General features: G+C 54.8%; 1 protein-coding gene and 1 long non-coding RNA gene across 5 annotated transcripts; both read left to right on the top strand.

The window, feature by feature from the left end:
* The first annotated feature begins 3,829 nt into the window (after nucleotides 1-3,829).
* LOC144578202 (uncharacterized) lies at nucleotides 3,830-4,587 on the top strand. Its single transcript, XR_013523601.1, has 2 exons — nucleotides 3,830-4,005; nucleotides 4,309-4,587. It is a non-coding gene; the product is annotated as an uncharacterized LOC144578202 (long non-coding RNA).
* A 2,486-nt stretch (nucleotides 4,588-7,073) lies between these two features.
* DHCR7 (7-dehydrocholesterol reductase) lies at nucleotides 7,074-22,307 on the top strand. Of its 4 annotated transcripts, none has more exons than XM_054241205.2 (9): nucleotides 7,074-7,121; nucleotides 8,015-8,136; nucleotides 11,017-11,120; nucleotides 11,790-12,012; nucleotides 13,893-13,983; nucleotides 14,889-15,102; nucleotides 17,562-17,766; nucleotides 18,663-18,794; nucleotides 20,808-22,307. In XM_054241205.2, the coding sequence occupies exons 3-9, from the start codon at nucleotides 11,023-11,025 to the stop codon at nucleotides 21,270-21,272; spliced, it is 1,428 nt and encodes a 475-aa protein (XP_054097180.1). In that variant the 5' UTR covers nucleotides 7,074-7,121; nucleotides 8,015-8,136; nucleotides 11,017-11,022; the 3' UTR covers nucleotides 21,273-22,307. The 4 variants fall into 4 exon arrangements, with proteins under 4 accessions (XP_054097180.1, XP_054097181.1, XP_078197873.1 ...); XM_054241206.2 differs by having other exon boundaries at nucleotides 11,017-11,257; XM_078341747.1 differs by lacking the exon at nucleotides 11,790-12,012.
* Nucleotides 22,308-22,709: the final 402 nt, after the last annotated feature.

Here is a 22,709-nt window from a genome sequence, read left to right as displayed (position 1 = left end):
CAGGTGGAGCGCTGCGCGGCCCTGAATTCCTGGGACTCCTCTCCTCCCTCTTTTCCTCCTGCCCCACGTGTGTAAGTAGCAGGTGGAGCGCTGCGCGGCCCTGAATTCCTGGGACTCCTCTCCTCCCTCTTTTCCTCCTGTCCCACGTGTGTAAGTAGCAGGTGGAGCGCTGCGCGGCCCTGAATTCCTGGGACTCCTCTCCTCCCTCTTTTCCTCCTGCCCCACGTGTGTAAGTAGCAGGTGGAGCGCTGCGCGGCCCTGAATTCCTGGGACTCCTCTCCTCCCTCTTTTCCTCCTGTCCCCCGTGTGTAAGTAGCAGGTGGAGCGCTGCGCGGCCCTGAATTCCTGGGACTCCTCTCCTGCCTCTTTTCCTCCTGCCCCACGTGTGTAAGTAGCAGGTGGAGCGCTGCGCGGCCCTGAATTCCTGGGACTCCTCTCCTGCCTCTTTTCCTCCTGCCCCACGTGTGTAAGTAGCAGGTGGAGCGCTGCGCGACCCTGAATTCCTGGGACTCCTCTCCTCCCTCTTTTCCTCCTGTCCCACGTGTGTAAGTAGCAGGTGGAGCGCTGCGCGGCCCTGAATTCCTGGGACTCCTCTCCTGCCTCTTTTCCTCGGGTCCCACGTGTGTAAGTAGCAGGTGGAGCGCTGCGCGGCCCTGAATTCCTGGGACTCCTCTCCTCCCTCTTTTCCTCCTGCCCCACGTGTGTAAGTAGCAGGTGGAGCGCTGCGCGGCCCTGAATTCCTGGGACTCCTCTCCTCCCTCTTTTCCTCCTGTCCCACGTGTGTAAGTAGCAGGTGGAGCGCTGCGCGGCCCTGAATTCCTGGGACTCCTCTCCTGCCTCTTTTCCTCCTGCCCCACGTGTGTAAGTAGCAGGTGGAGCGCTGCGCGGCCCTGAATTCCTGGGACTCCTCTCCTGCCTCTTTTCCTCCTGCCCCACGTGTGTAAGTAGCAGGTGGAGCGCTGCGCGACCCTGAATTCCTGGGACTCCTCTCCTGCCTCTTTTCCTCCTGCCCCACGTGTGTAAGTAGCAGGTGGAGCGCTGCGCGGCCCTGAATTCCTGGGACTCCTCTCCTGCCTCTTTTCCTCCTGCCCCACGTGTGTAAGTAGCAGGTGGAGCGCTGCGCGGCCCTGAATTCCTGGGACTCCTCTCCTGCCTCTTTTCCTCCTGCCCCACGTGTGTAAGTAGCAGGTGGAGCGCTGCGCGGCCCTGAATTCCTGGGACTCCTCTCCTCCCTCTTTTCCTCCTGTCCCACGTGTGTAAATAGCAGGTGGAGCGCTGCGCGGCCCTGAATTCCTGGGACTCCTCTCCTGCCTCTTTTCCTCCTGCCCCACGTGTGTAAGTAGCAGGTGGAGCGCTGCGCGGCCCTGAATTCCTGGGACTCCTCTCCTCCCTCTTTTCCTCCTGTCCCACGTGTGTAAGTAGCAGGTGGAGCGCTGCGCGGCCCTGAATTCCTGGGACTCCTCTCCTGCCTCTTTTCCTCCTGCCCCACGTGTGTAAGTAGCAGGTGGAGCGCTGCTTGCGTTTTCTGAAACGACGGGAACTGACTTTCATGTGCTTCTGCAGCTTGATTTTTCCCCCCCTGTAATTTGAGATCTGCCCATGTAATGATTTTTCTGCGGTTCGGTATTCCGTGGCAGGAACAAAGCAGGTGTATGCAACAGCGGTGGGCATTGAAGTGACTAGCAGCGTTTTGCCGGCAGGAGCACGCACGGCTGCCAGCTTCCTTTCCGGCCAGGTTTCCTTCCAGGCCTGGTTCCTGCAGGTCCTACAGCAGCTTTGCGGAGCGGCAGGGTTTGTGCCGTCTCTTCTCCAGGGCGCTTCGCTACCACTAGTTTCGCAGTTTTTCTTTAATTTTTTTTTTTTTTTTCTTTTGAGACGGAGTTTTGCTCCTGTTACCCAGGCTGGAGTGCAATGGCGCGATCTCGGCTCACCGAAATCTCTGCCTCCTGGGCTCAGGCAATTCTCCTGCCTCAGCCTCCCCAGTAGTTGGGATTACAGGCACGCGCCACCGTGCCCCCCTAATTTTTTGTATTTTTAGTAGAGACGGGGTTTCACCATGTTGACCAGGATGGTCTCGATCTCTTGACCTCGTGATCCACCCGCCTCGGCCTCCCAAGGTGCCGGGATTACAGGCGTGAACCACCGCGCCCGGCCATTCGCAGTTTTTCTTTTTCACGTTTCCTCTTTAGTCCACCCCGGGTACAGCCCACTTTCCCCCTTGAACAGCCCATCCTTCCGTCATTCATGTTAATTTAAAAACACACACAATTTATACATTTGGAAAAAGAGGAGGCTTTATTTCTTGTAAACGGTTGCAGCCTACACGGCGGCAGCCATCCCTCAGGCTGGGAATGGTCTTCAGCCAAGGCCAGAGACAGGCACTTCCAAGGAGGGGTTGGAACAGGAGCTCTATGCTAAAGGCATTGGCAAAACATACATATTCAACAGGTCACAGGAGGAGCTATGAATATTCATGAAGCTGGTCCTGACACATGCCCTCTCGGTGAGCAAAGCATGTAATATATGACCCATGTTCACTTTGGGGTGGAGTCTTAACATTCACCATCTTTTAGGGCCTTTACGGCCAAAGGTCTTTTCAGGACAGAGGCATGCAGGTGCGTCATCTCTATAAACCCGTCAGAGCCAGTCCAGGGTCAGTGGTCTTTTATCGGGAGAAAGTCATTGAAGTCAGTCTCTTGTCCAGTCACAGCTGTCAAGGCTGGTGAAACAGGGTCAGTCAGTGAGCATGTCCTGGAGCTGCAGTTGTTTTAATATTGCTGATCCCAAGGCCAGCGCTTTTCTTTTTTTTTTTTTTTTTGAGGCGGAGTTTCGCTCCTGTTACCCAGGCTGGAGTGCAATGGCGCCATCTCGGCTCACCGCAACCTCCGCCCCCTGGTTCAGGCAATTCTCCTGCCTCAGCCTCCTGAGTACCTGGGATTACAGGCACACACCACCATGCCCAGCTAATTTTTTGTAATTTTTAGTAGAATTACAACGTGGTTTCACCACGTTGACCAGGATGGTCTCGATCTGCCGACCTCGTGATCCACCCACCTCGGCCTCCCAAAGTGCTGGGATTACAGGCTTGAGCCACCGCGCCCGGCCAGGCCAGTGCTTTTCTATCAGCAGAAAGGGAAACAGAAAAACCTTGTGGCGGTTACAACAGTTTCTTCTCTAAGTGTGGGATGCCTGACCGACCCTTGCCTCGCATGGCTTCAGGTCCTGTTTATTAACTCGGTATCTTATTGCCAGAGTCCATTCTATCAGTCTTACGATTTCTGTTTTAACGTGAATGCTAGCCAGTTGTGTCTAAACTCCAAAACGAAGGGCTATACCCAGGTGTGTCTCATGTCTCGTCTCCCCTCCTGTCATATCTGGGAACTCAGTTGTGTTTTTTTCTTTTTTGAGACGGAGTCTTGCTCTGTCACCCAGGCTGGAGTGCAGTGTCTCAATCTCAGCTCACAACCTCCGCTTCCTGGGTCCAAGCGATTCTCCTGCCTCAACCTCCTGAATAGCTGGGATTACAGGTGCCCGCCACCACGCCCAGCTAACTTTGGTATTTTTAGTAGAGATGGAGTTTCACCATCTTGGCCAGGCTGGTCTCAAACTCCTGACCTCATGATCCACCTGCCTCAGCCTCCCAAAGTGCTGGGATTACAGACATGAGCCACTGCGCCCAGCCTGGGAACTCAGTTTTAAGATTTTCTGTTGTCCCCTTGGTCAAGATGGGGGGTCCCTTTGATCAATGAGGGGGCTTAGGATTTTATTTTTAGCTTATGTACATACACTTGTTTTCACATTTTTAATCATGTTTTTCCTGTCTGTGAAGTAATGCTTGTTCATGACAATCTGGAAACGAACGCCACAGAAGCACAAGAACGTTACACATGCCAAGTTACTTAATCCTCACACAACCTTGGGGTAGTTTTCATGCCTACGAAATCCCACGATCTGCTCAAATTATCCCCTGCCAACAATGGCTGACGCAAGGCCTGGGCAGAGAAGGTGAGGATTCTTGAACATCTGGTTGTCCCGGAAAATAAGGCAGTTATGAAAGGATGTAGGGACATGTCATTTGAAAAAAGAAGCCAATTTGAAGGGGTTCCCATTAGCCAAATATAAGACAATACAGTAAGAATCATGCCGTGTGCTATGGCTCACGCCTGTAATCCTACCACTTTGGGGGCCGAGGCGAGCAGAACACCCGAGGTTGGGAGTTTAAGACCAGTCTGACCAACATGGAGAAACCCCGTCTCTACTAAAAATACAAAATTAGCCGGACATGATGGCACATGCCTGTAATTCCAGGTGCTCGGGAGGCTGAGGCAGGAGAATCACCTGAACCTGGGAGGTGGAGGTTGCAGTGAGCCAAGATTGTGCCATTGCACTGCAGCCTGGGCAACAAGAGCAAAACTCTTGCCTAAAAAAAAAAAAAAGTCATAACTCAGTTAAAAAATCCATTAGGGCATACAATAAAAATAAATAAAACAGGGAATTCTCTACAGAAGAATGCTTGTTAATAAATAATAATTTATTAATAAATGTCAAGGGAATAAAATTAGAAAATTAACACTTTGTCCCAAGAAATAAGGGATTCAGACAAGAGTCTTCATTAAATGCTAGTTTACTGGGTGAAAGGTAGTTCGGGAACAGAATATTTACAGTCTCAAAGTGTCACTACACCAATTACTAATTAATCATAAAAGGAAAAATAGAGACTTCTGGCAGAAACCACTGAGCCCCACTATCAAACTTACTATCCATCCTGGAGCACAGTGATGTGTTGCCTTAGAAAAGAAAACTAGGACTCTCAAAATTTACTATGTGAACCTAAGCAACAGAGCAAGGGCTCATCTCTAAATAAAAATGAGTAAATAAATGTATTATGTCCAGGGGGAAGCTACGTCCTAGAAACCGGGTCACATGACCTGTTCACAATGTTGTCTTTTAGAGTACAGGTTAATGTTTTTCTTTATCATTTAGGTTTTATAAATGACTAGGAGAGACCACAGACACCTTCCCTTTTAATTATTGATCTTTATTATAGATTGTGTCTTATTCTCCTGTATTTAACTCAGACCAGACTCCTACATGTTCAGTGTAAAATGTTAAATATACCTTCCCCCGCAAAAAGACCGCCTCTCCTGGTCAGATGATCACTTTATGCTAAACCTTACATAAAGGAAGTTAAACTTCTCTGAAACTTCCCTAAGCTCTGTCTACATAAAGGATCCCGAAAAGCTACGCTTTGAAACACTGATTTCCATTCTTTAAAATCTGTGCTTCCCAGGTGCCCTGTGCTCAAACTTTGCGCTCCAGTGAACTCTCTTTAATCTAAATTCCGACCTGTTTGGCTATATCACGTTGACTGCCTCTGACAAGATGAAACATGCTTTATGTAGTGTATTATCCTGCCAGGAAAAGAGCATAGCCTGAGTGCACAGTGTGGCTCCCTGATTAGATCCTGAGGTTTAAAAAGGGCTGCAGGCCAGGCTCAGGGGCTCACACCTGTAGTCCTAGCACTGTGGGAGGCCATGGTGGGAGGATCTCTTGAGCCCGGGAGTTCGAGACCAGCTTGGGTAACATAGTGAGACACCTGTCTCTACAAAAAAAAAAAAAAAAAAAAAAAAGCCGAGTGTGGTGGTGTGCTCCTGTAGTCCCAGCCACTCAGGAGTCTGAGGGAAGAGAATCGCTTGGGCCCAGCAGTTCAAGGCTGCAGTGAGCTGCGATTGTGCCACTGCACTCCAGCCTGTGTGGCAGAGAGAGAGCCCGTCTCAAAAAGCAAAACAAAACAACAACAGCAAAAGGGCTGTAGAGGGCATTATTGGGACAACCAGGGGAAACCAGAGATGGGGACAGATAACAGCTTTGAACTGATGAGGGCACTGTATTTTGGTGATGTAGAAGGTTCTAGTTCTTAGGAAATGGATACTGAAGTATTGGTGGGGGAGGAATCATGGTGTCTGCAACTAAGGAATGGTGGGAGTGAGTGGGGAGGAAAAAAGAAAACAAATATATAAAGAGAGAGGGAGAGAAATGAAACGGGGCCGCCTGTTCACCCTGCTGACTCCAGGACGCTGCGTGTTCACTTACGTTCAACTTGTTTGTATGCTGAACACTTTCAAGATAAAAAGCTGCAGGGAAAAAAGAGAGCATGATGTCTTTGAGGGCCACAGAGATGTGGCGACCAAACCGCTCTGCCGGTAAGTAAGGCCTGTTGACCCGAGCTGTTGGGTGTGGGGTCAGCAGACACCTTCGGCTGTCCCCACCTCCAGGGCTGCCACGCCACAGGTCATGCCCGCGCAACCAGGCCCGTGTCCAAGAGCTGGCGCGCGTGTCTGGGTCTCACTATGGCTCAGCTTCTCCCTTTGCCCAGTCCTGCTGCTCCCTCCCCCATGCTGTCATTAGCTGCAGATGCCATGATACCCCCTGTCCCGTCCTCGCACAGGTGTGCCCCCTAATAAGCAGGCCACCCAGACTCCATCTCGGGTCACTTTGGCGGTCTCCCAGCGGCGAGCCTCCCCTGATACCCAAGTGTTTACCTGGTGGTTAACGGACGATCCCCTTGGCCCCAGGACGTGAGCCCCAGGAGGAGGGATTGTGTGTGTTTTTCTCCTCGCGGTGCACGGGCGCCATCCACGTGCGTCGCGAGCCGCGGAAGCCCTATTTGCAGAGGAGGAAACTGAGGCACGGAGGCCCAAGATCATCCAGGTGATGAGGAGCCTGGCGCGTTCTCCACGCGGCCCACGTGGCCTCCCCGCGTTGCCTCCCGCGGGAGCCCCAGACCTGACCTAGTCACACCTCCGGCAGGTCCGCGCGGATCCGGACAAAGCGCCTGAGTCTGCGCCCACCCGCGGGGGCCGGGGCGGGGCGGGGCCTGGGCTGTCAGTCTCGAGCCCGGCCGCTGCCGAGTGGCGGGCGCGGTGGGCCCGGAGTCAGCTCAGACGCCTCGGCCAATCGCGGGGCGCGGGGCTGCCGGGCCTGCTGGGTCCGCCTCCGATTGGCAGGCGATCGATGACGTCATACAGGGGCGGGAGCCCCTACCGGACCTAGGAGACTGGCCCCTGGCTAGGGACTCGGCGGCGAGGAGCCGCGCTGGCGACGAAGTGGTGCGTGCGCAGGTGAGTGAGGGGCCGAGGCGTGCGCAGTGGGGGACGCGTGGCCAGGTGAGCAGGTGCCCACGCGCGGGGCGAGGATGGGGTCGGGGTCAGGGAGTGTGCGCGCAGGTGGGGAGAGGGTCCCGCTCACAGGCAAGGGGCCGCTGGGGCTCCGGGGAGGCGGGGCGGAGGCTTGGGGGCTCGAGTCGCCCCCTCCCCACGAGCCGACCCCCTCCCCACCAGCCGAGCCCCCACCATGAGCCGACCCCCTCCCCACCAGCCGACCCCCGCCATGAGCCGACCCCCTCCCCACCAGCCGACCCCCCACCATGAGCCAACCCCCTCCCCACCAGCCGAGCCCCACCATGAGCCGACCCCCTCCCCACCAGCCGAACCCCTCCCCACCAGCCGACCCCCTCCCCACCAGCCGACCCCCTCCCCACGAGCCGACCCCCTCCCCACCAGCCGACCCCCTCCCCACCAGCCGACCCCCTCCCCACGAGCCAACCCCCCACCATCAGCCGACCCCCTCCCCACCAGCCGACCCCCCACCACCAGCCGACCCCCCACCATCAGCCGACCCCCTCCCCACCAGCCGACCCCTGCAGGATGCTCTGTCCCCGCACGGTCTGGAGCTCCCCCGGGCGGGGGCTGCCTGGCTCCGGGGTCGGCCCCTGGCCTGGTTGCCGCGCTCTGCTGCGGCGCCTTCCCGTGCCCCACCTGTTGTTCGCCTCCCTCTGTCAGTGGCGAGCCGGGCACGGAAGCTCTACCATGGGACTGCGCTCCTTGATTAGGGCTGTTGAGGCCCTGAGCGCTGAGCTTGTGCCTCTTGCTCGACTCCAACTGTGGGCCTTGAGGGTCTGCCCTCTCCTGAAATGTCAGCTCCCTGGGGGTCTTCATCCTTGTGTTCCCTGCAGGACTTTGTGTAGCCGGTTGAGAAGGATCAAGCGGGCATTTGGAGCACGGGTGTCAAGAAACTTTTAAGGGGCCAGTTCAAGAAGGAAAACTTCCCTTCTGCTGTGAAACTACTTGGCAGGAAGTAAGTGTGTCTCAGTCCCCTGGATCCTGGGCTCAGGCTGTGGGTTCACAGCGTTGCAACAATACGGACAGACTGGTCCACCAGCTTTCAAATGCCAGCGGCTGTCTGAGCCTCCTATGAGTAAAATGCAACATACCCAGGGTACCTCCCCTTTGTTCGCAGCCATCCATTGAAAGGATGTTACTTAGGTGCCTATTGCTAAACTCAGTGCTTGTGACTAAAGAGCTGACTCCTGGGTGAGTGAACTCTGTCATATGCTAAAGCGACTTTTTAGGTCTGCTTTTAATCCTTTTTGACAACATTCTCCCCGTGGCCCTTTCACGCTTCAGCTCTGAGGTTACACATCCCCTAACCGTTTTTGCAGTTTCCTGGTATGTTACATGATCGAATGTTGGTACCAGGCATTGTCTCCGGGTAGCTTATCTATGACTTGGGGCAAGCAGGATGCCACCCCATTCTGCTTAGCCTCCCTGTAAGGCAAGTTTGCACGTGGGTGGTCCGGATTAACATGAGTCAGTGTGGAAGGAGGGACGGGAGGGAGTGGGGCACTGAGCTGGTGAGTTTGGATTGGGAAGAAACTAAAGTTGAATCTTATCTTGATGAGAACCTGGGGCAGAGGAAGTGTCTAAAGCAAGCTGGCAGGTGATCTTGAGATCAGTCTCACTAGGGCGAGGGTGCGGTGATCTTGATATCAGTCTCACTAGGGCGTCAGCTCTTTTCAGAGGCACTTTTCTTTTATCCACTTTGATTTTACAGATAAAAGACTGACTGGCACACACCGGGCTCTGTATTAGTATTTGGAGCTGGAGAGAGACAGGGCCCCTTCCCATCAAGACCTCTTGTCCTGCTTTGTACATCACAGGCACTTCATAAACTTGTGTAAATTGAATTAAGTGCTGCTACTGCAGTTCTCACACCACACAAGGGAAATGGCTTTTATCGTTGAAGTTTTTTAAATGAATGTAAATTTTTATTAAGGTAATTCATGCTCACCTTTTTTTCTTTTTGAGATGGAGTTTCGCTCTTGTTACCCAGGCTGGAGTGCAATGACGCGATCTCGGCTCACCGCAACCTCCGCCTCCTGGGTTCAGGCAATTCTCCTGCCTCAGCCTCCCGAGTAGCTGGGATTACAGGCACGTGCCACCATGCCCAGCTAATTTTTTGTATTTTTAGTAGAGTTGACCAGGATGGTCTCAATCTCTTGACCTCGTGATCCACCTGCCTCGGCCTCCCAAACTGCTGGGATTACAGGCATGAGCCACTGCGCCCGGCCACACTCACATATTTTTAAATATCAGTGTTAAAAGCCTTCAAAAGAAATAGTCTCTACCACGTCCCATATTCTTGCTTGTGAGCAGCAAACACTTGTTTCATTCTTTTAGCTACTTTTGTACTGTTTGTACCTACTTATTTCTAAGGAATTTGCTTTAAGCACCCCCAACTCTGCAAATTTCCTTGTGCGAATACAATAGTCATCAATAGAGTATACATTGTTATGACAAAGTTACAGTTATTCAGTGTTGAGCCAGAGTAAGGGCCTATAATTACGGTTGCTTGTTTACTTCCTTGCATGACTCTCTATTTCTCCTGGAGTTAACAGTTGCCTCACTTTTTTTTCATTTGGTAAGGTTTCCATGCGTGGGTCATTCATTTTCTTCTGGCTGCTCTAACCGAGCTGTCACACATATCGATAATTTTCCTGCACACTCAGATGCAACAGAATTCATCATTTGTATTTCCTGCCTTTCCTGGCCATTCATCTTGTACCAGTGCAGACTGGCTCCTGACTAGTCCTCCTGCGTAGCTGTCCTCTTGGGACTTGCCCTTGCCCTTTCATGGACGTTGCTTCAGCAGCTCCCTTTGACCTCCAGTTTCCTGGACCCCACTTGCCCTTGAGTAACAGTTCACTCGGGAATAGAATTCTAGGTTGCAAAACAGTTTTCCTCAGAATTGTCAAGTTTTTCATCATTGCCTCTAGAATCCAGCTTGCCGTTGAGAAATCTAAGGCATCATGATTCTTACTCCTGGGTTTTCTCTAAAAGCTTTGGTATTTTAAAACTCGTTCTGGAAGTGGGGTTGTCGCTGCTTCCCCCAGATTATAACCATGTAGAGCAGCTGTGGGTACCTAGAGACATTCTGTTTTCTCTCTCTCTTTTTTTGTAGAGTGATTATTGAGGGTCGCGTATAGGCCACTGTTCGAGGCCCTGGTAGGAGACAATTAAGAAGATACACAGTTCCTGCCCTTGGGAAGCTTACATGCTAGTGAGGGGAGGCAGACTACACACCCACACGAATGAATAATTCTAGGTGATGGGCAGAGTTACTAAGAAAATAAAGTATGCGGTGGAGGGCCTTGGCAGGGAACCTGGGGTGCAGCTGCTTCAGATGGGCTGGGAGGGAAGCCCTCCCGAGGAGCGGACATTTTATGTGAGCCATGGGCAAGGACACCTGCAAACATGCTCTAAGCAGAGGAAGTCCGTGAAATGGACGACTTAAGCCGCGTTCAAGGATGAGGAAGACCCCTGTGTTCCTGGAGCCGAGGGGGATAGGGGAGCATGATGTGCAGGAGGGAGGGAGAGAGGAGCCAGTTTGTGCTATAAGAGGGAGGGGTGTTCTGCCATGTTTGGAGAATGAACTGAGGCAAGCAAGAGCAGGCATAGGAAAGCCAGGTGGGAGGGGATTGCAGGGTCTAGGGGAGGAGAGAGAGTCTAAGACAGGATAATTTCTTCCCTGCCTGGAATCTGCTGTCGGGGACAGGGTACTGGGAAGGTGTGCGAAGGAGGCCAGCCCCACCAGGCCCAGGAGCAGCGGTGGATGCAGGAGGGAAACGTGGTGTCTGTTCCTGGAGGGATGATGTCAGCAAGGTTCTCCTTCCTATAGGGCCCAATGGCTGCAAAGTCGCAGCCCAGCACTCCCAAAACCAAGAGTCTGGACGGCGTCACCAATGGCAGAACCACATCTCAAGGGCAGTGGGGCCGGGCCTGGTAAGGATCTTGCCTGTTCTCCCAGCTAGCAAGTCAAGTGTAGTTTCACAGCTTTCCAGCCTTTGGAAGTGTATGGACCCAAAGGAATGAACGACCTATTTAAAAAAAAAAATTATTTTTGTCAAGACTAGTGAAAGGTAAGCAGTTTTCCACTTTATAAAGTAAGGAATTAAGAAAAAGAAACTAGAAATCATGGTCAGTCAACAGTGTTGGAAAGAGACGGGCTTAAAGGACAGCAGGGGCCTTCCCACCACCCTGGGGTGTTATGTGTGTCATAGCTCCCATTTTGCCATAGGGCCATGGGGACTTAACATGGGCAAGTGTCCTCCCCGGCCCGGGACTGGGGAAACCGTGGCCTTGGTGGTCATGAAAGGCCTACCCACACTCACATTCTGGGCTCTGGGCCTCAGTGGGGGCTGGAGGTGGGGCCTCAGGGGGGGCTGCAGGTGGGGCTGCAGGTGGATCCACTAGTTAATTGACAGTAGTAAAGCAGGATACTGAGTGGCTCCTCTGGCAGCAAGGAGGGCCCATGCCAGGAGCTAACGCTGCCTTCTCTTGTGGGGCTGCTGGTGGGTTTGAGCATCAGGCCCCCACACACAGCCTCTCAGGGTCCTGGCGAGCCCCGGGGCGGATGGGCCCCAGTGTGACTGCCCGTGTCCGCCCTGGCAGGGAGGTGGACTGGTTTTCCCTGGCGAGCATCATCTTCCTCCTGCTGTTCGCGCCCTTCATCGTCTACTACTTCATCATGGCCTGTGACCAGTACAGCTGCGCCCTGACCGGGCCCGTGGTGGACATCGCCACTGGGCGTGCTCAGCTCTCAGACATCTGGGCTAAGACTCCGCCTATAACGAGGGAAGCCGCCCAGCTCTATGCCTTCTGGGTCACCTTCCAGGTCAGCAGCCCCTGCCCTGGAGTCGGGCACAGCAGGTGGGCAGCGTGCCCTCCTGCTGGGGTCATTCTTCTGTTTGTCTCGTATATGGAACCTGACTCAGGTTGAAATCCAGGTTCCCAGGACCCAGCAGGGCAGTCCCTGCACTCTGGCATCCTCAGATGTGGGGCAGGGGCACCTGTCATGTCGACATTTGATAGACCTCCCGACCATTCCCAGATGCGGTTTCTGGGCACCTGCAGCTCTGCAGGGACGAGCTGAGGATGGGAGCAAGACTCCTTGGGAGGGCAGGGCTGGCCCAAGGAAGCCCTACGATCGGTAGGAATCTCGGCTCGCACCAGGCCTGCAAAGGAGCGTTTCAGTCCCCAAAGGGACGCTCTCAGTCATGAAATGCCACTCAGCAAAGCCAAGGCTGCGTCTCCCCGCAGGAGTCGTAGCAGGTCCAGGATGTCCCCACTGGCCTCCGAGTCCAGAGGGAGTTCCAGGAAGGGGTTGTTTCTACAGAAAACCTGGCGCACACAGGGGTGGTGCTCCTCACCCGAACCAGAAAAAGGTTTTCAGGGAAATGGTGCTAGAAGGAGGCCTGGGTTTTCCTTCCTGGGAGGGAGGATGGCTCAGATCATAATTTTTTATTTTTTTTTTGAGATGGGGTCTCACTCTGTCACCCAGGCTGGATTGCAATGGCGTGATCTCGACTCACTGCAACCTCCCCCTCCAGGCTCAAGTGATTCTCCTGTGCCAGCCTCCCGAGTAGTTGGGACTGCAGGCTCGCACTATCATGCCTGGCTAATTTTTACGTTTTTATTAGAGGTGGAGTTTTACCATATTGGTCACTGGTCTTAAACTCCTGACCTCGTGATCCGCCCGCCTCGGCCTCCTGAAGTGCTGGGATGACAGGCGTGAGCCACTGCGTCCGGCCCAGATCATGGTTAACTGTTTCTCCCCAGAGTCCAAGCTTTTGGGCTCCAGAATCCCTCTCAGTTCAGATCTCTTGGTCCCTTTGAGTGAAAAATGTCAGGGGCAATGTGGATGACAAATAGACAAAAAGCAGGAACCCCCACCTGTCCCTCTGCAGACGAAGACACACAGAACAGAACACTATTTGGCAGTGGAAGGGAATGAGGGAGGCTCCGATGCAGGCCGCAAGGTGGATGACCCTTGAAGACAGTGCTGAGCCAGAGAAGCCAGTCACAGACACCGCATACTGTGTGGTTCCATCTACGCAATGCCCAGGACAGGCAAATCCGCAGGGGCAGAAAGCTCGGTGGTAGCCAGGGCAGCAGGGGCAGGGAATTCAGAGTGACCAGGACGGGAACCACGTTTTTAATGGCGATGAAAAGTTCTGGAATGAGTGGCGATGACTGCACAGCCAACCACGTAAATGCACTAAATGCTGCCGAATCGTGTACTTTAAAAGGGGGGATTTTAGCCGGGGATGGTGGGCACAGCGGTAATCCCAGCTAGAGGGAGGCTGAGGTGGAAGGATCACGAGCTCAGGAGGTCAGCACTGCAGTGAGCTATGATTGCACCGCTGCATTCTAGCCCGGGGGGGTAGAGCAGGACCTCGTCTAAAAAAAAATTTTTTTTTTTTAAGGTGAATTTTGTAGGATTCTCCTTTTTTAAAAGGTAACCGGGAAGGGCCTGTGCGCTCTCCTGAGGGGTGAATGGAGCCGTGTGGGAGAACGCGTGGGTGCTTTTCCTGGTTGATGAGTTTACTGTCCCAGAAACCCCTTCAAAACCGGTAGCCCAGCAGTCTGAGCTTCGAGGAGCCGTAAGCGCTTCCAGAAGAAAAAGACCGTGATTACGATTCTCCTGTTCTGCTGTGCATCCCCCTTAGCAGGTGGCTTCCAGGCGGGGGTGACCAGGCTGTTTCTGTGTTTCAGGTGCTTCTCTACACATGTCTCCCAGACTTCTGCCATAAGTTCCTTCCCGGCTATGTAGGAGGCATCCAGGAGGGGGCTGTGACTCCTGCAGGTAGCCCCTGCCCCCACCCTCCGCAGGCTTCTGTTCCTGTCCCTTCCTCTCAGGGACCTGTCCTCTCCCATGCTGCTTCCTAAGACTTGTCACAGAATAGAAATCCGTTGTGTTTGGAGATTTTTCACAGCACCAGACCTCAAAAACCATTGAGGGACACTGGGCTGTCCCACACCCAGGCTAGAAATCACTTTCCTGGGTAAGGAGGGAAAGGATGGGCCCAGCTCCTTCCCAGCCCCATAGCAGGGGGTGCACTGGGCCCCGGAGCTTCCCGCAGAGACTGCCACGCCTTCCTCAGGGCTGTCCGGGGGAGGCCTTATCCGTTCATTCCTTGCCGTCCTTGGAAACCCAGGAGGGGCCTGGCTTCACGCCTTGCATATAGGTGCAGACTGGAACCCCACCTGACTCTGCCCCAAGAGGCTCCCTGTTTTAGGGCATGAGTGGGCCGAGGCACTCCCCAACAATTACAGAGGGGGTCAGGGACACCACAGGGCCATCCTCACTTGCTTCTGCCCCTCGGCCCTGACTACCTTGTCAGACTGCGTACCTGTCACTCAACCTATGGCCAGTTAACAACATGCAGAACCAAAGGATGGATCAGCCTCCTCTCCCACTTCCCGGGACTGATCGGCCTCCTCTCCCTCCTCCCGGGACAGATGGGCCTCCTCTCCCTCCTCCTGGGACGGATCGGCCTCCTCTCTCGCTTCCCAGGAATTAGGAGGAGCAGGCAATTCCTTGGCCAAGGGTGTAGGGGTCTCAGAGATGGTGCCTGGGACCGTGGATGAGGGTCTGCAGCAGCAGAGGCTCAGAAAGTAACCAGGGCCCCCGCCAGGCATGCTTCAACCCAGCCAAGCTCCTCACTGCAGGCTGGGAAAGCGCCTTGATTTCTGAACCCTTGTCTGCAGGGATTGTGAACAAGTATCAGATCAATGGCCTGCAAGCCTGGCTTGTCACGCACCTGCTGTGGTTTGTGACTGCTCATCTCCTGTCCTGGTTCTCTCCCACCATCATCTTCGACAACTGGATCCCGCTGCTCTGGTGCGCCAACATCCTCGGCTACGCGGTCTCCACCTTCGCGATGGTCAAGGGCTACCTCTTCCCCACCAGCGCCAGAGACTGGTACGTTCTTAGCAGTGGGTCCAGCCTGAGGTGGAAAGCGGAAACTTCACCACTGGGCTTTTTTTGCTGCCTGGGTGGGTTGTTGTAAAGCATCGAACTTGCTTCGCCCTGGGGAACCTCCTGAGTGTTGGGTGGCTGGATCACATCCTTTAGGGCTGTCGTGGGGGTAGGGAAGCCAGAAAGAACTTCCGGCTTGGGACACGGGCAGCCCATTGCCTCTTTGGACTAGCTGGTGAGGCCCAAAACAACCTTAGTGAAGAGTCTTGTTATCCCTGTGGCTTTAACAGCTTTGCAGGAGAGCCCTGCTGGTCTATACCCAGCATGGAAGCCTTGGCTGGTCACACACACATCTGTCTGTCCACTCATCCATTCACCTGCCCATCATCTACCCAGCCACACGCCAACCTATTTACCCACCCTTTATCCATCTACCTCTCCATCACCCACACCCACCCACCTATCATCCATCTGTCCAAACAGCCCTCATCCATCTATCCATCCACCCATCATCCATCCACCTATCCGTCACCCACACCCACTCAGCCATCATCCATCTCTCCATCCACCCATCTATCCACCTATCCATCACCCACACCCACTTGGCCATCATCCATCTGTCCATCCACCCATCCATCCACCTATCCATCACCCACACCCACTCGGCCATCATCCATCTGTCCATCCACCTATCCATCACCCACACCCACTCGGCCATCATCCATCTGTCCATCCACCTATCCATCACCCACACCCACTCGGCCATCATCCATCTGTCCATCCACCCATCCATCCACCTATCCATCACCCACACCCACTCGGCCATCATCCATCTGTCCATCCACCCATCCATCCACCTATCCATCACCCACACCCACTCGGCCATCATCCATCTTGTCCATCCACCTATCCATCACCCACACCCACTCGGCCATCATCCATCTGTCCATCCACCCATCCATCCACCTATCCATCACCCACACCCACTTGGCCATCATCCATCTGTCCATCCACCCATCCATCCACCTATCCATCACCCACACCCACTCGGCCATCATCCATCTGTCCATCCACCTATCCATCACCCACACCCACTCGGCCATCATCCATCTGTCCATCTACCCATCTATCCACCTACTCTCCCATCCTCCATTCATCTATCTGCCCATCTACCTATCTGCCCACCTACACATCTAGCCACCCACCCATTTACCCACCTGTCTCCCCATACATTCACCCACCCACCCGCCTACCCATCCATCATCCATTTCATCCACCTGCCCATCCACCCTCCACCCACCTACCCATCCATCTACCCACCCATCATCCATTTGTCCATCCACCCAGCCACCTACCCACCCACCAACACATCTCAGCGCCCGCCCATCATCCATTCGCCTACGCATCCATCCACTCTTCCGCCTATCATTTACCATCCACCTGCTCATCTCCCCATCCCTCTCCCCCATCCTTCCACCCACTCATCCACCCATCCATCCATCCATCCATCCATCATCGACAAATGTTTGGTGGGGTTCTCTTGGGGACAGTTGCAGGCAGTGGGTCTTACAATTCAGTCTGGGGGATCCAAAAAACCACAGTGTCTGTCCCTTAACTATGACACCTAGGCTCTTTGGAAATGTTTCCGGAGGATGACACTTTGTAGCTTGCGTGTTACCAGATAACGAGGCTGGCCTTTGATGGCCCCTGGAAATCATCCTCGCCACCTTGTGGTCACGTCAATGGTTGTAGACTTTGTGTTTTGCTTTTCTACTTAGCCTACCTGAGGGAACTAGACATGAAAATGGGATTTTCTAGTTAACACAGAAATTGCTCCGTGTCCTCAGAGCTACACCTAGTGAGGGTCTCCACAGGGGTTATCTTGGCTGATGCTCTGACCTGCTAGGGACTGGGGGATTCCAGTAACTGCTCAAAGAACTTGTCCTGTACCTGCTGGGAGCCGGGCCCAGGGTGAGTTTGCAGTTCTCCAGGTCGGCATGATTTATAATGTCGCTCACCCATGAGGGGCCGCATGCCCCAAGTGTGCTTCAAACCATGTGCCTGGGCCCCAGAATGTCATCTCGGTGTAGTGGAGCCAGTTCTTCGGCTCACCTGTGCCATGCATCAAGGGAACCTGGAGAAAGGTGGGGAGAAACCCAGGTGCCAGCCCGAGCCCATCTCCCACCCTACCTGGGCACAGAGCAGGTGCCCCGGGACCTCTGCCTGAGGATGTGTCTGCTGAACTGCAGCTGAACGCAAAGAGTGTGAATGAGGGTACCAGGAACCAGCCCAACTGAAGCTTCCGGCTGTGGGGGTCCTGGCAGCTCACGGCCAGCCTCTGCCTGGGCCATGTCACGTTACCCTTTGGGACCCTGGGCCAGTGCTGGGCTCCCACTAAGCAAGGTGGCCCTGTCGTGAGATGTGCTCATCTACTAAATGTATCTTTTATTTGTGTTTTTAAGCAAATTCACAGGCAATTTCTTTTATAACTACATGATGGGCATCGAGTTTAACCCCCGGATCGGGGAGTGGTTTGACTTCAAACTGTTCTTCAACGGGCGCCCCGGGATCGTCGCCTGGACCCTCATCAACCTGTCCTTCGCGGCAAAGCAGCGGGAGCTGCACGGCCACGTGACCAATGCCATGGTCCTGGTCAACGTCCTGCAGGTGCCTGTTGTGGCTAGAGGGGGTGGGACGCCGATGCTGGCGGGCTCTGGGGAAACCCGAAAGCTGGCGCGTGTCCCCATGACCTTAATCTGTCACACATAGAGGAAAGTCAGCCACCCTCCCCAGGTGTCACCAGGAAGTGGCCGGCAAACAGGTGTTGAAGGAAGCCATCCTCGGGTGCCCGTCACTGCCGCCCTGGGGGGGAAGGAAGCAGGTGCTGCGTAGCCAGGCGTGGTCTGGGAAGGTCTCCCTTGGGAATTACACCTGGGTAGAATCTGGGGGTGAGTGGGAATTAACCTGGTAGAGTGGAGGCAAGAGGGCCTGCTCCAGGCACTCCCTGCAGCGGGAGAGGGTGGCAAGCCTGGGAAACTGAGGAACGTCCCACATCTTGAGCAGAGAGCATTCAGGAGCTTGGAGCCAGGTGAGGCTGGAGGCCTACGGAAGTCTTCCTCTTAATCTTAAAAGCAGCAAGACCCAGAGAGTGTGTGCTGAGCTGGGGTGCAGGGTGGCAGGGATCAGGTGTGTTCAGAAGCATCACCCAGGGAGCCAGTGGGAGCCAGCGAGGAGAGCCCTCGAGGGTGAGGGAGACCAGTCAAGGGCTGCGGACACTGCTCAGGCAGTAGGCTGACCTGGGTTGGATGAATTCCTTCTCCTCAGCACGACCCATTGCAGACCCTGAGAACTGGGCTGGAAGAGACGCCAGGGCCATGGGCTCGGGGTGACTCTGAGGACACCCTTACCCCTGCCCGCGTCCCAGGCAGAAAAAGCCCCAGCTGCGCATGGAGAAAGTTGCTCGGCAGCTCCCCGAGCGCCCCCTCCTGCTTCCGCCGGGAGTGTGGCCGCCCCAGGGCCCGTCTGGGCTCCAGCGTTGGTCAGCGGCTGCTTCTGTCTCGCAGGCCATCTACGTGCTCGACTTCTTTTGGAATGAAACCTGGTACCTGAAGACCATTGACATCTGCCATGACCACTTCGGGTGGTACCTGGGCTGGGGCGACTGTGTCTGGCTGCCCTACCTTTACACGCTGCAGGTGAGGAGCTGGGCAAGGCGGGGGCTGGGCCCGCAGGGCACTTGGAAGACACATGCAAAGCTTTCTGCTTGCAGAAGTATCTGTCCTTGGGGGCGCTGAAGCTGCTCCTTGTTTCTAGGAAGAAGGGAAGGCCCATGTATTAGCCAGCTCAGGCACCTTGGGCTGCCAGCCAGGGAGGTGGGCTTGATGTTCCCAGCACCATCTGCAAAGTAGGGCAGATGCCAGGTCAGGGCTGGGTGGGGCAGTGGAGGTGGAGGTGGGTCAGTACAGGCACCAGCAGCAGGGGTCCTCATGAAGAGATCCTACCTCCTAGCATGCACTGGGCACTGGGGCAGGGCTGCCCTGGGGGTTCCGAGGCAGTGCGGAACAGCGAGTGGCCTTGTCATTGGCATCAAGCGCTTCACTCCCTTCCCAGCTCAAGAGCAGCCCTGCTCTGATCTGCGGTGAGTGCTGGGCTCCTAGGTAAGGTGGACGCTTGACCAGATGCCACCTGCCCATTTGGAGAGTGAGGAGCCCCTTGGGGACAGTAAGAACTCACCCCAGGGCACTGGCTTAGCTGCACGTCAGGGTGGCCTGCCCCAAGAGCTGTGCATGAGGGGAGAAAACCAACACGGAGAGGCTGCCACCTGTTCAGGATGTGACAGGCCCAGCGTCACCTGTGACAGCCAGTCCTGTGGGACAGAGGCTCAGGTGCCGTGGAAAAAAAAGCAGGACGCCCACAACAGAGAGGGCCAGCACCAGGTGGAGGGTGCAGAGCCCCAGCTGGCCCCCTGCTCATGCCGGGTCCTCGGAGCCCCCGCTTGGCCCACCCGGCCTCACTTCTCCGGGTGGCTGGCTGCAGGTTTTATAAACTCCATTTTCCAGGCATGTGAAAGTGTAGTGATAGGTCCCACTATGTAAAAGGCCCTACTTGCTAGCCTCTGTATGTGTCTTAACATATATGTACAGTTTGATACTATATGTGCATTAGGCTTCTCTGAAGAAATAGAATCAATAGAGGGGTGGAGGGCGGACATGTAAGAGAGAGACGTGTTTTTCAACTCCTGTGACTGAGGGTGGCAAATCCCAAATGATCGGGGCGGCCTGGAGCCCCAGAAAAGAGTTGATACTATGCTTTAGTAGAAGGCCACTTTTTAGCAGATTCCCTCTTTGGGGAAGGTGGATCTTTTGTCTCTTATGGCCTTCAACTGATTGGATGAGGCCCACCCCTGTGGTGAAGGGTCGTCAGCTCTGCCTGGTCTACTGATTAGCATGTGAAGCTCATCTGAAAAATGCTTCACAACGGACTAGTGTTTCGTCCAATGTCTGGGAACACAGTGGGCAAGTGGATAAGTGTAAGTGGACACATTCAATTGACCACCATATTAGATGCGAAATATATATATATATATTTTTTATATATTTTATATATATATATTTGAGACAGAGTTTCATTCTCGTCACCCAGGCTGCACTGCAATGGCACAATCTCAGCTCACTGCAACCTCCGCCTCCTGGGTTCAAGAAATTCTCCTGCCTCAGCCTCCTGAGTAGCTGGGAATACAGGCACGCACCACCACACCCGGCTAAATTTGTGTTTTTAGTAGAGGTGGAGGATTTTCCATGTTGGTCAGCCTGGTCTTGAACTCCCAACCTCAGGTGGTCCACCCACCTCGGCCTCCCAAAGTGCTGGGATTACAGGCATAAGCCACTGTGCCTGACCTTCAAATTATATTTTTAATACTTACACATATTTTATATTTATATTTTATGTCATCTATGGGGGTATAAAGACAGACACACACACACAGACACACACACACACACACACACACACACACAGAGACAGGTAGAAGGCGGGCAGAGTGACTCATCTAATGCCCACAGCAGCCCTCGAGGTAGGTGCTTTGATGGAAGAGAACACCTGGGCAAGGCATGTGTCAGAGGCAGAGCTGGGGTTTGACGCCAGGCCCCCGAGCTCCTGTCCTCTCCCTGGGCGAAGCACCGCTTGACCCCTTTCTCCTCGCCCCCCAGGGTCTGTACTTGGTGTACCACCCTGTGGAGCTGTCCACCCCGCACGCCGTGGGCATCCTGCTGCTGGGCCTGGTGGGCTACTACATCTTCCGGGTCGCCAACCACCAGAAGGACCTGTTCCGCCGCACGGACGGGCGCTGCCTCATCTGGGGCAGGAAGCCCAAGTCCATCGAGTGCTCCTACACGTCCGCTGACGGCCAGAGGCACCACAGCAAGCTGCTGGTGTCGGGCTTCTGGGGCGTGGCCCGCCACTTCAACTATGTCGGCGACCTGATGGGCAGCCTGGCCTACTGCCTGGCCTGCGGCGGCGGCCACCTGCTGCCCTACTTCTACGTCGTCTACATGGCCATCCTGCTGACCCACCGCTGCCTCCGGGACGAGCACCGCTGTGCCAGCAAGTACGGCCGGGACTGGGAGCGCTACACCGCCGCCGTGCCTTACCGCCTGCTGCCTGGAATCTTCTGAGGGAGCACCCCAGGGAGAAGCCCTGCGGGGCTGTCAAGAGTGTGTTCTGCCAGGTCCATGGGGGCAGGCCTCCCAGCTCCGACTCTAGGGGCCTCCATTTCCTTGTAAGCTGGAGAGAGCCCAGCACTTGGCAGGTGTCCGGTACACAATAACTGTGTTCCTGGCCTTCGTCTTCAAGGGAATTCGAGTTTACACCACTGCCGTGTTGCCAACACAGGCCAATTTCCTCTAATCAGTGACCCTGGGGCAGGAGGGTGACCTGGTCACCTTTACTAGTCCTTTGGAGATAACTGATTTGTCTCAGGAGCCCAGGCCGCGCTACGCTGCGCAAACTGGTGCCTGATGCATAGCGGGACGTCTTCCCGTGCCCTGTGATGAGGCTGTATTTATTCTTGTGAAATAAAAGCAGGAGTGGGATGTGCGGTGCGCCGGTTATCAGTGTGTCGCCTTTCAGCTCCAGGTCCCCCTCCCCGGCTGCAGTAGCACGCGGGGACTGTGCCACCTTTCTCCTTGGTTGCGTGCACAGTGTTGAGTTGGCCAGTGGAAGGTGCCCAGGGACACTGCGGAGGAAGCAGCTTCTCTTTTCAGCTCCAGGGCTTCCGTGTCATTTCCCTCCTGCTGCACAGCTGCCGGGGGCGCACGGGGGACATCAGGGCGCTCTGCCTGGAGCATGCAGACCTCAGAGGTCCCAGCACCAGCTGTGGTCTTTTAGGGGTAGGGTGAGTGGGCTCCGCTCCCCGAACCCCTGTGAGTGTCCACCCAGCAGCCTCAGCACCCATCCCCTAGAAGGAATTTTCCGCTTGCCCTGTGATTGTGCAGACTCTGGCTCAGGCAACCCGGGGAACCACCCTCGGGGGCCTCCCACACCTTCTCCAGCGAGGAGGTCTCAGTTCAGGCCTCGGGCGGGCACTTCCTTTCACACACTTTCTTACCTGGGGCATTCTCCCTCACCCCCAGAGTGTTCTGTAATACTCTTTAAACTTTACACTCTTAGTTGAGTGCATCTTTATATTAAACTTTCCCGGTTGAGACAAATGGCTATGTGGTTTCTGACTCGTGAATGAGCCTGACTGCAGGTCCGACTGGTACATGTGGGCTGCTTCCAGTATGGGAAGGGACAGCCAAGAGAGGCTTGGGTGCAGCATCGCAGCGTTGGGTGCGCATGGGTGCGCAGTGCCACCCATCCCTCTCCCTCCCATCTCGGCCCTTTGCTGGGGCTGTTTTTGGGCTGGATGTGGAGAGAGTTCCATTCACCAAGAAGAGGAAGCCAGGCTTGGCCACCTGCCCCCAGCAAGTGAATGGAGAAGCCAGAAAGATGGTGTCAGGTTTGTCTAACGCCTGGAGAAACGAGAGTTACACAGGTGACCAGCCGGTGCGCATGCCGGGGCAGGGGGCCAAGCTCGGAGTGGCTTCACGTGAGAACTGCTCTCATAGCCA

The sequence above is a fragment of the Callithrix jacchus genome, chromosome 10 (genome assembly GCF_049354715.1).
Source record: "Callithrix jacchus isolate 240 chromosome 10, calJac240_pri, whole genome shotgun sequence".
In the NCBI taxonomy this organism is placed as follows: domain Eukaryota; kingdom Metazoa; phylum Chordata; class Mammalia; order Primates; family Cebidae; genus Callithrix; species Callithrix jacchus.
This window is presented reverse-complemented; position numbering and strand designations above follow the sequence as displayed.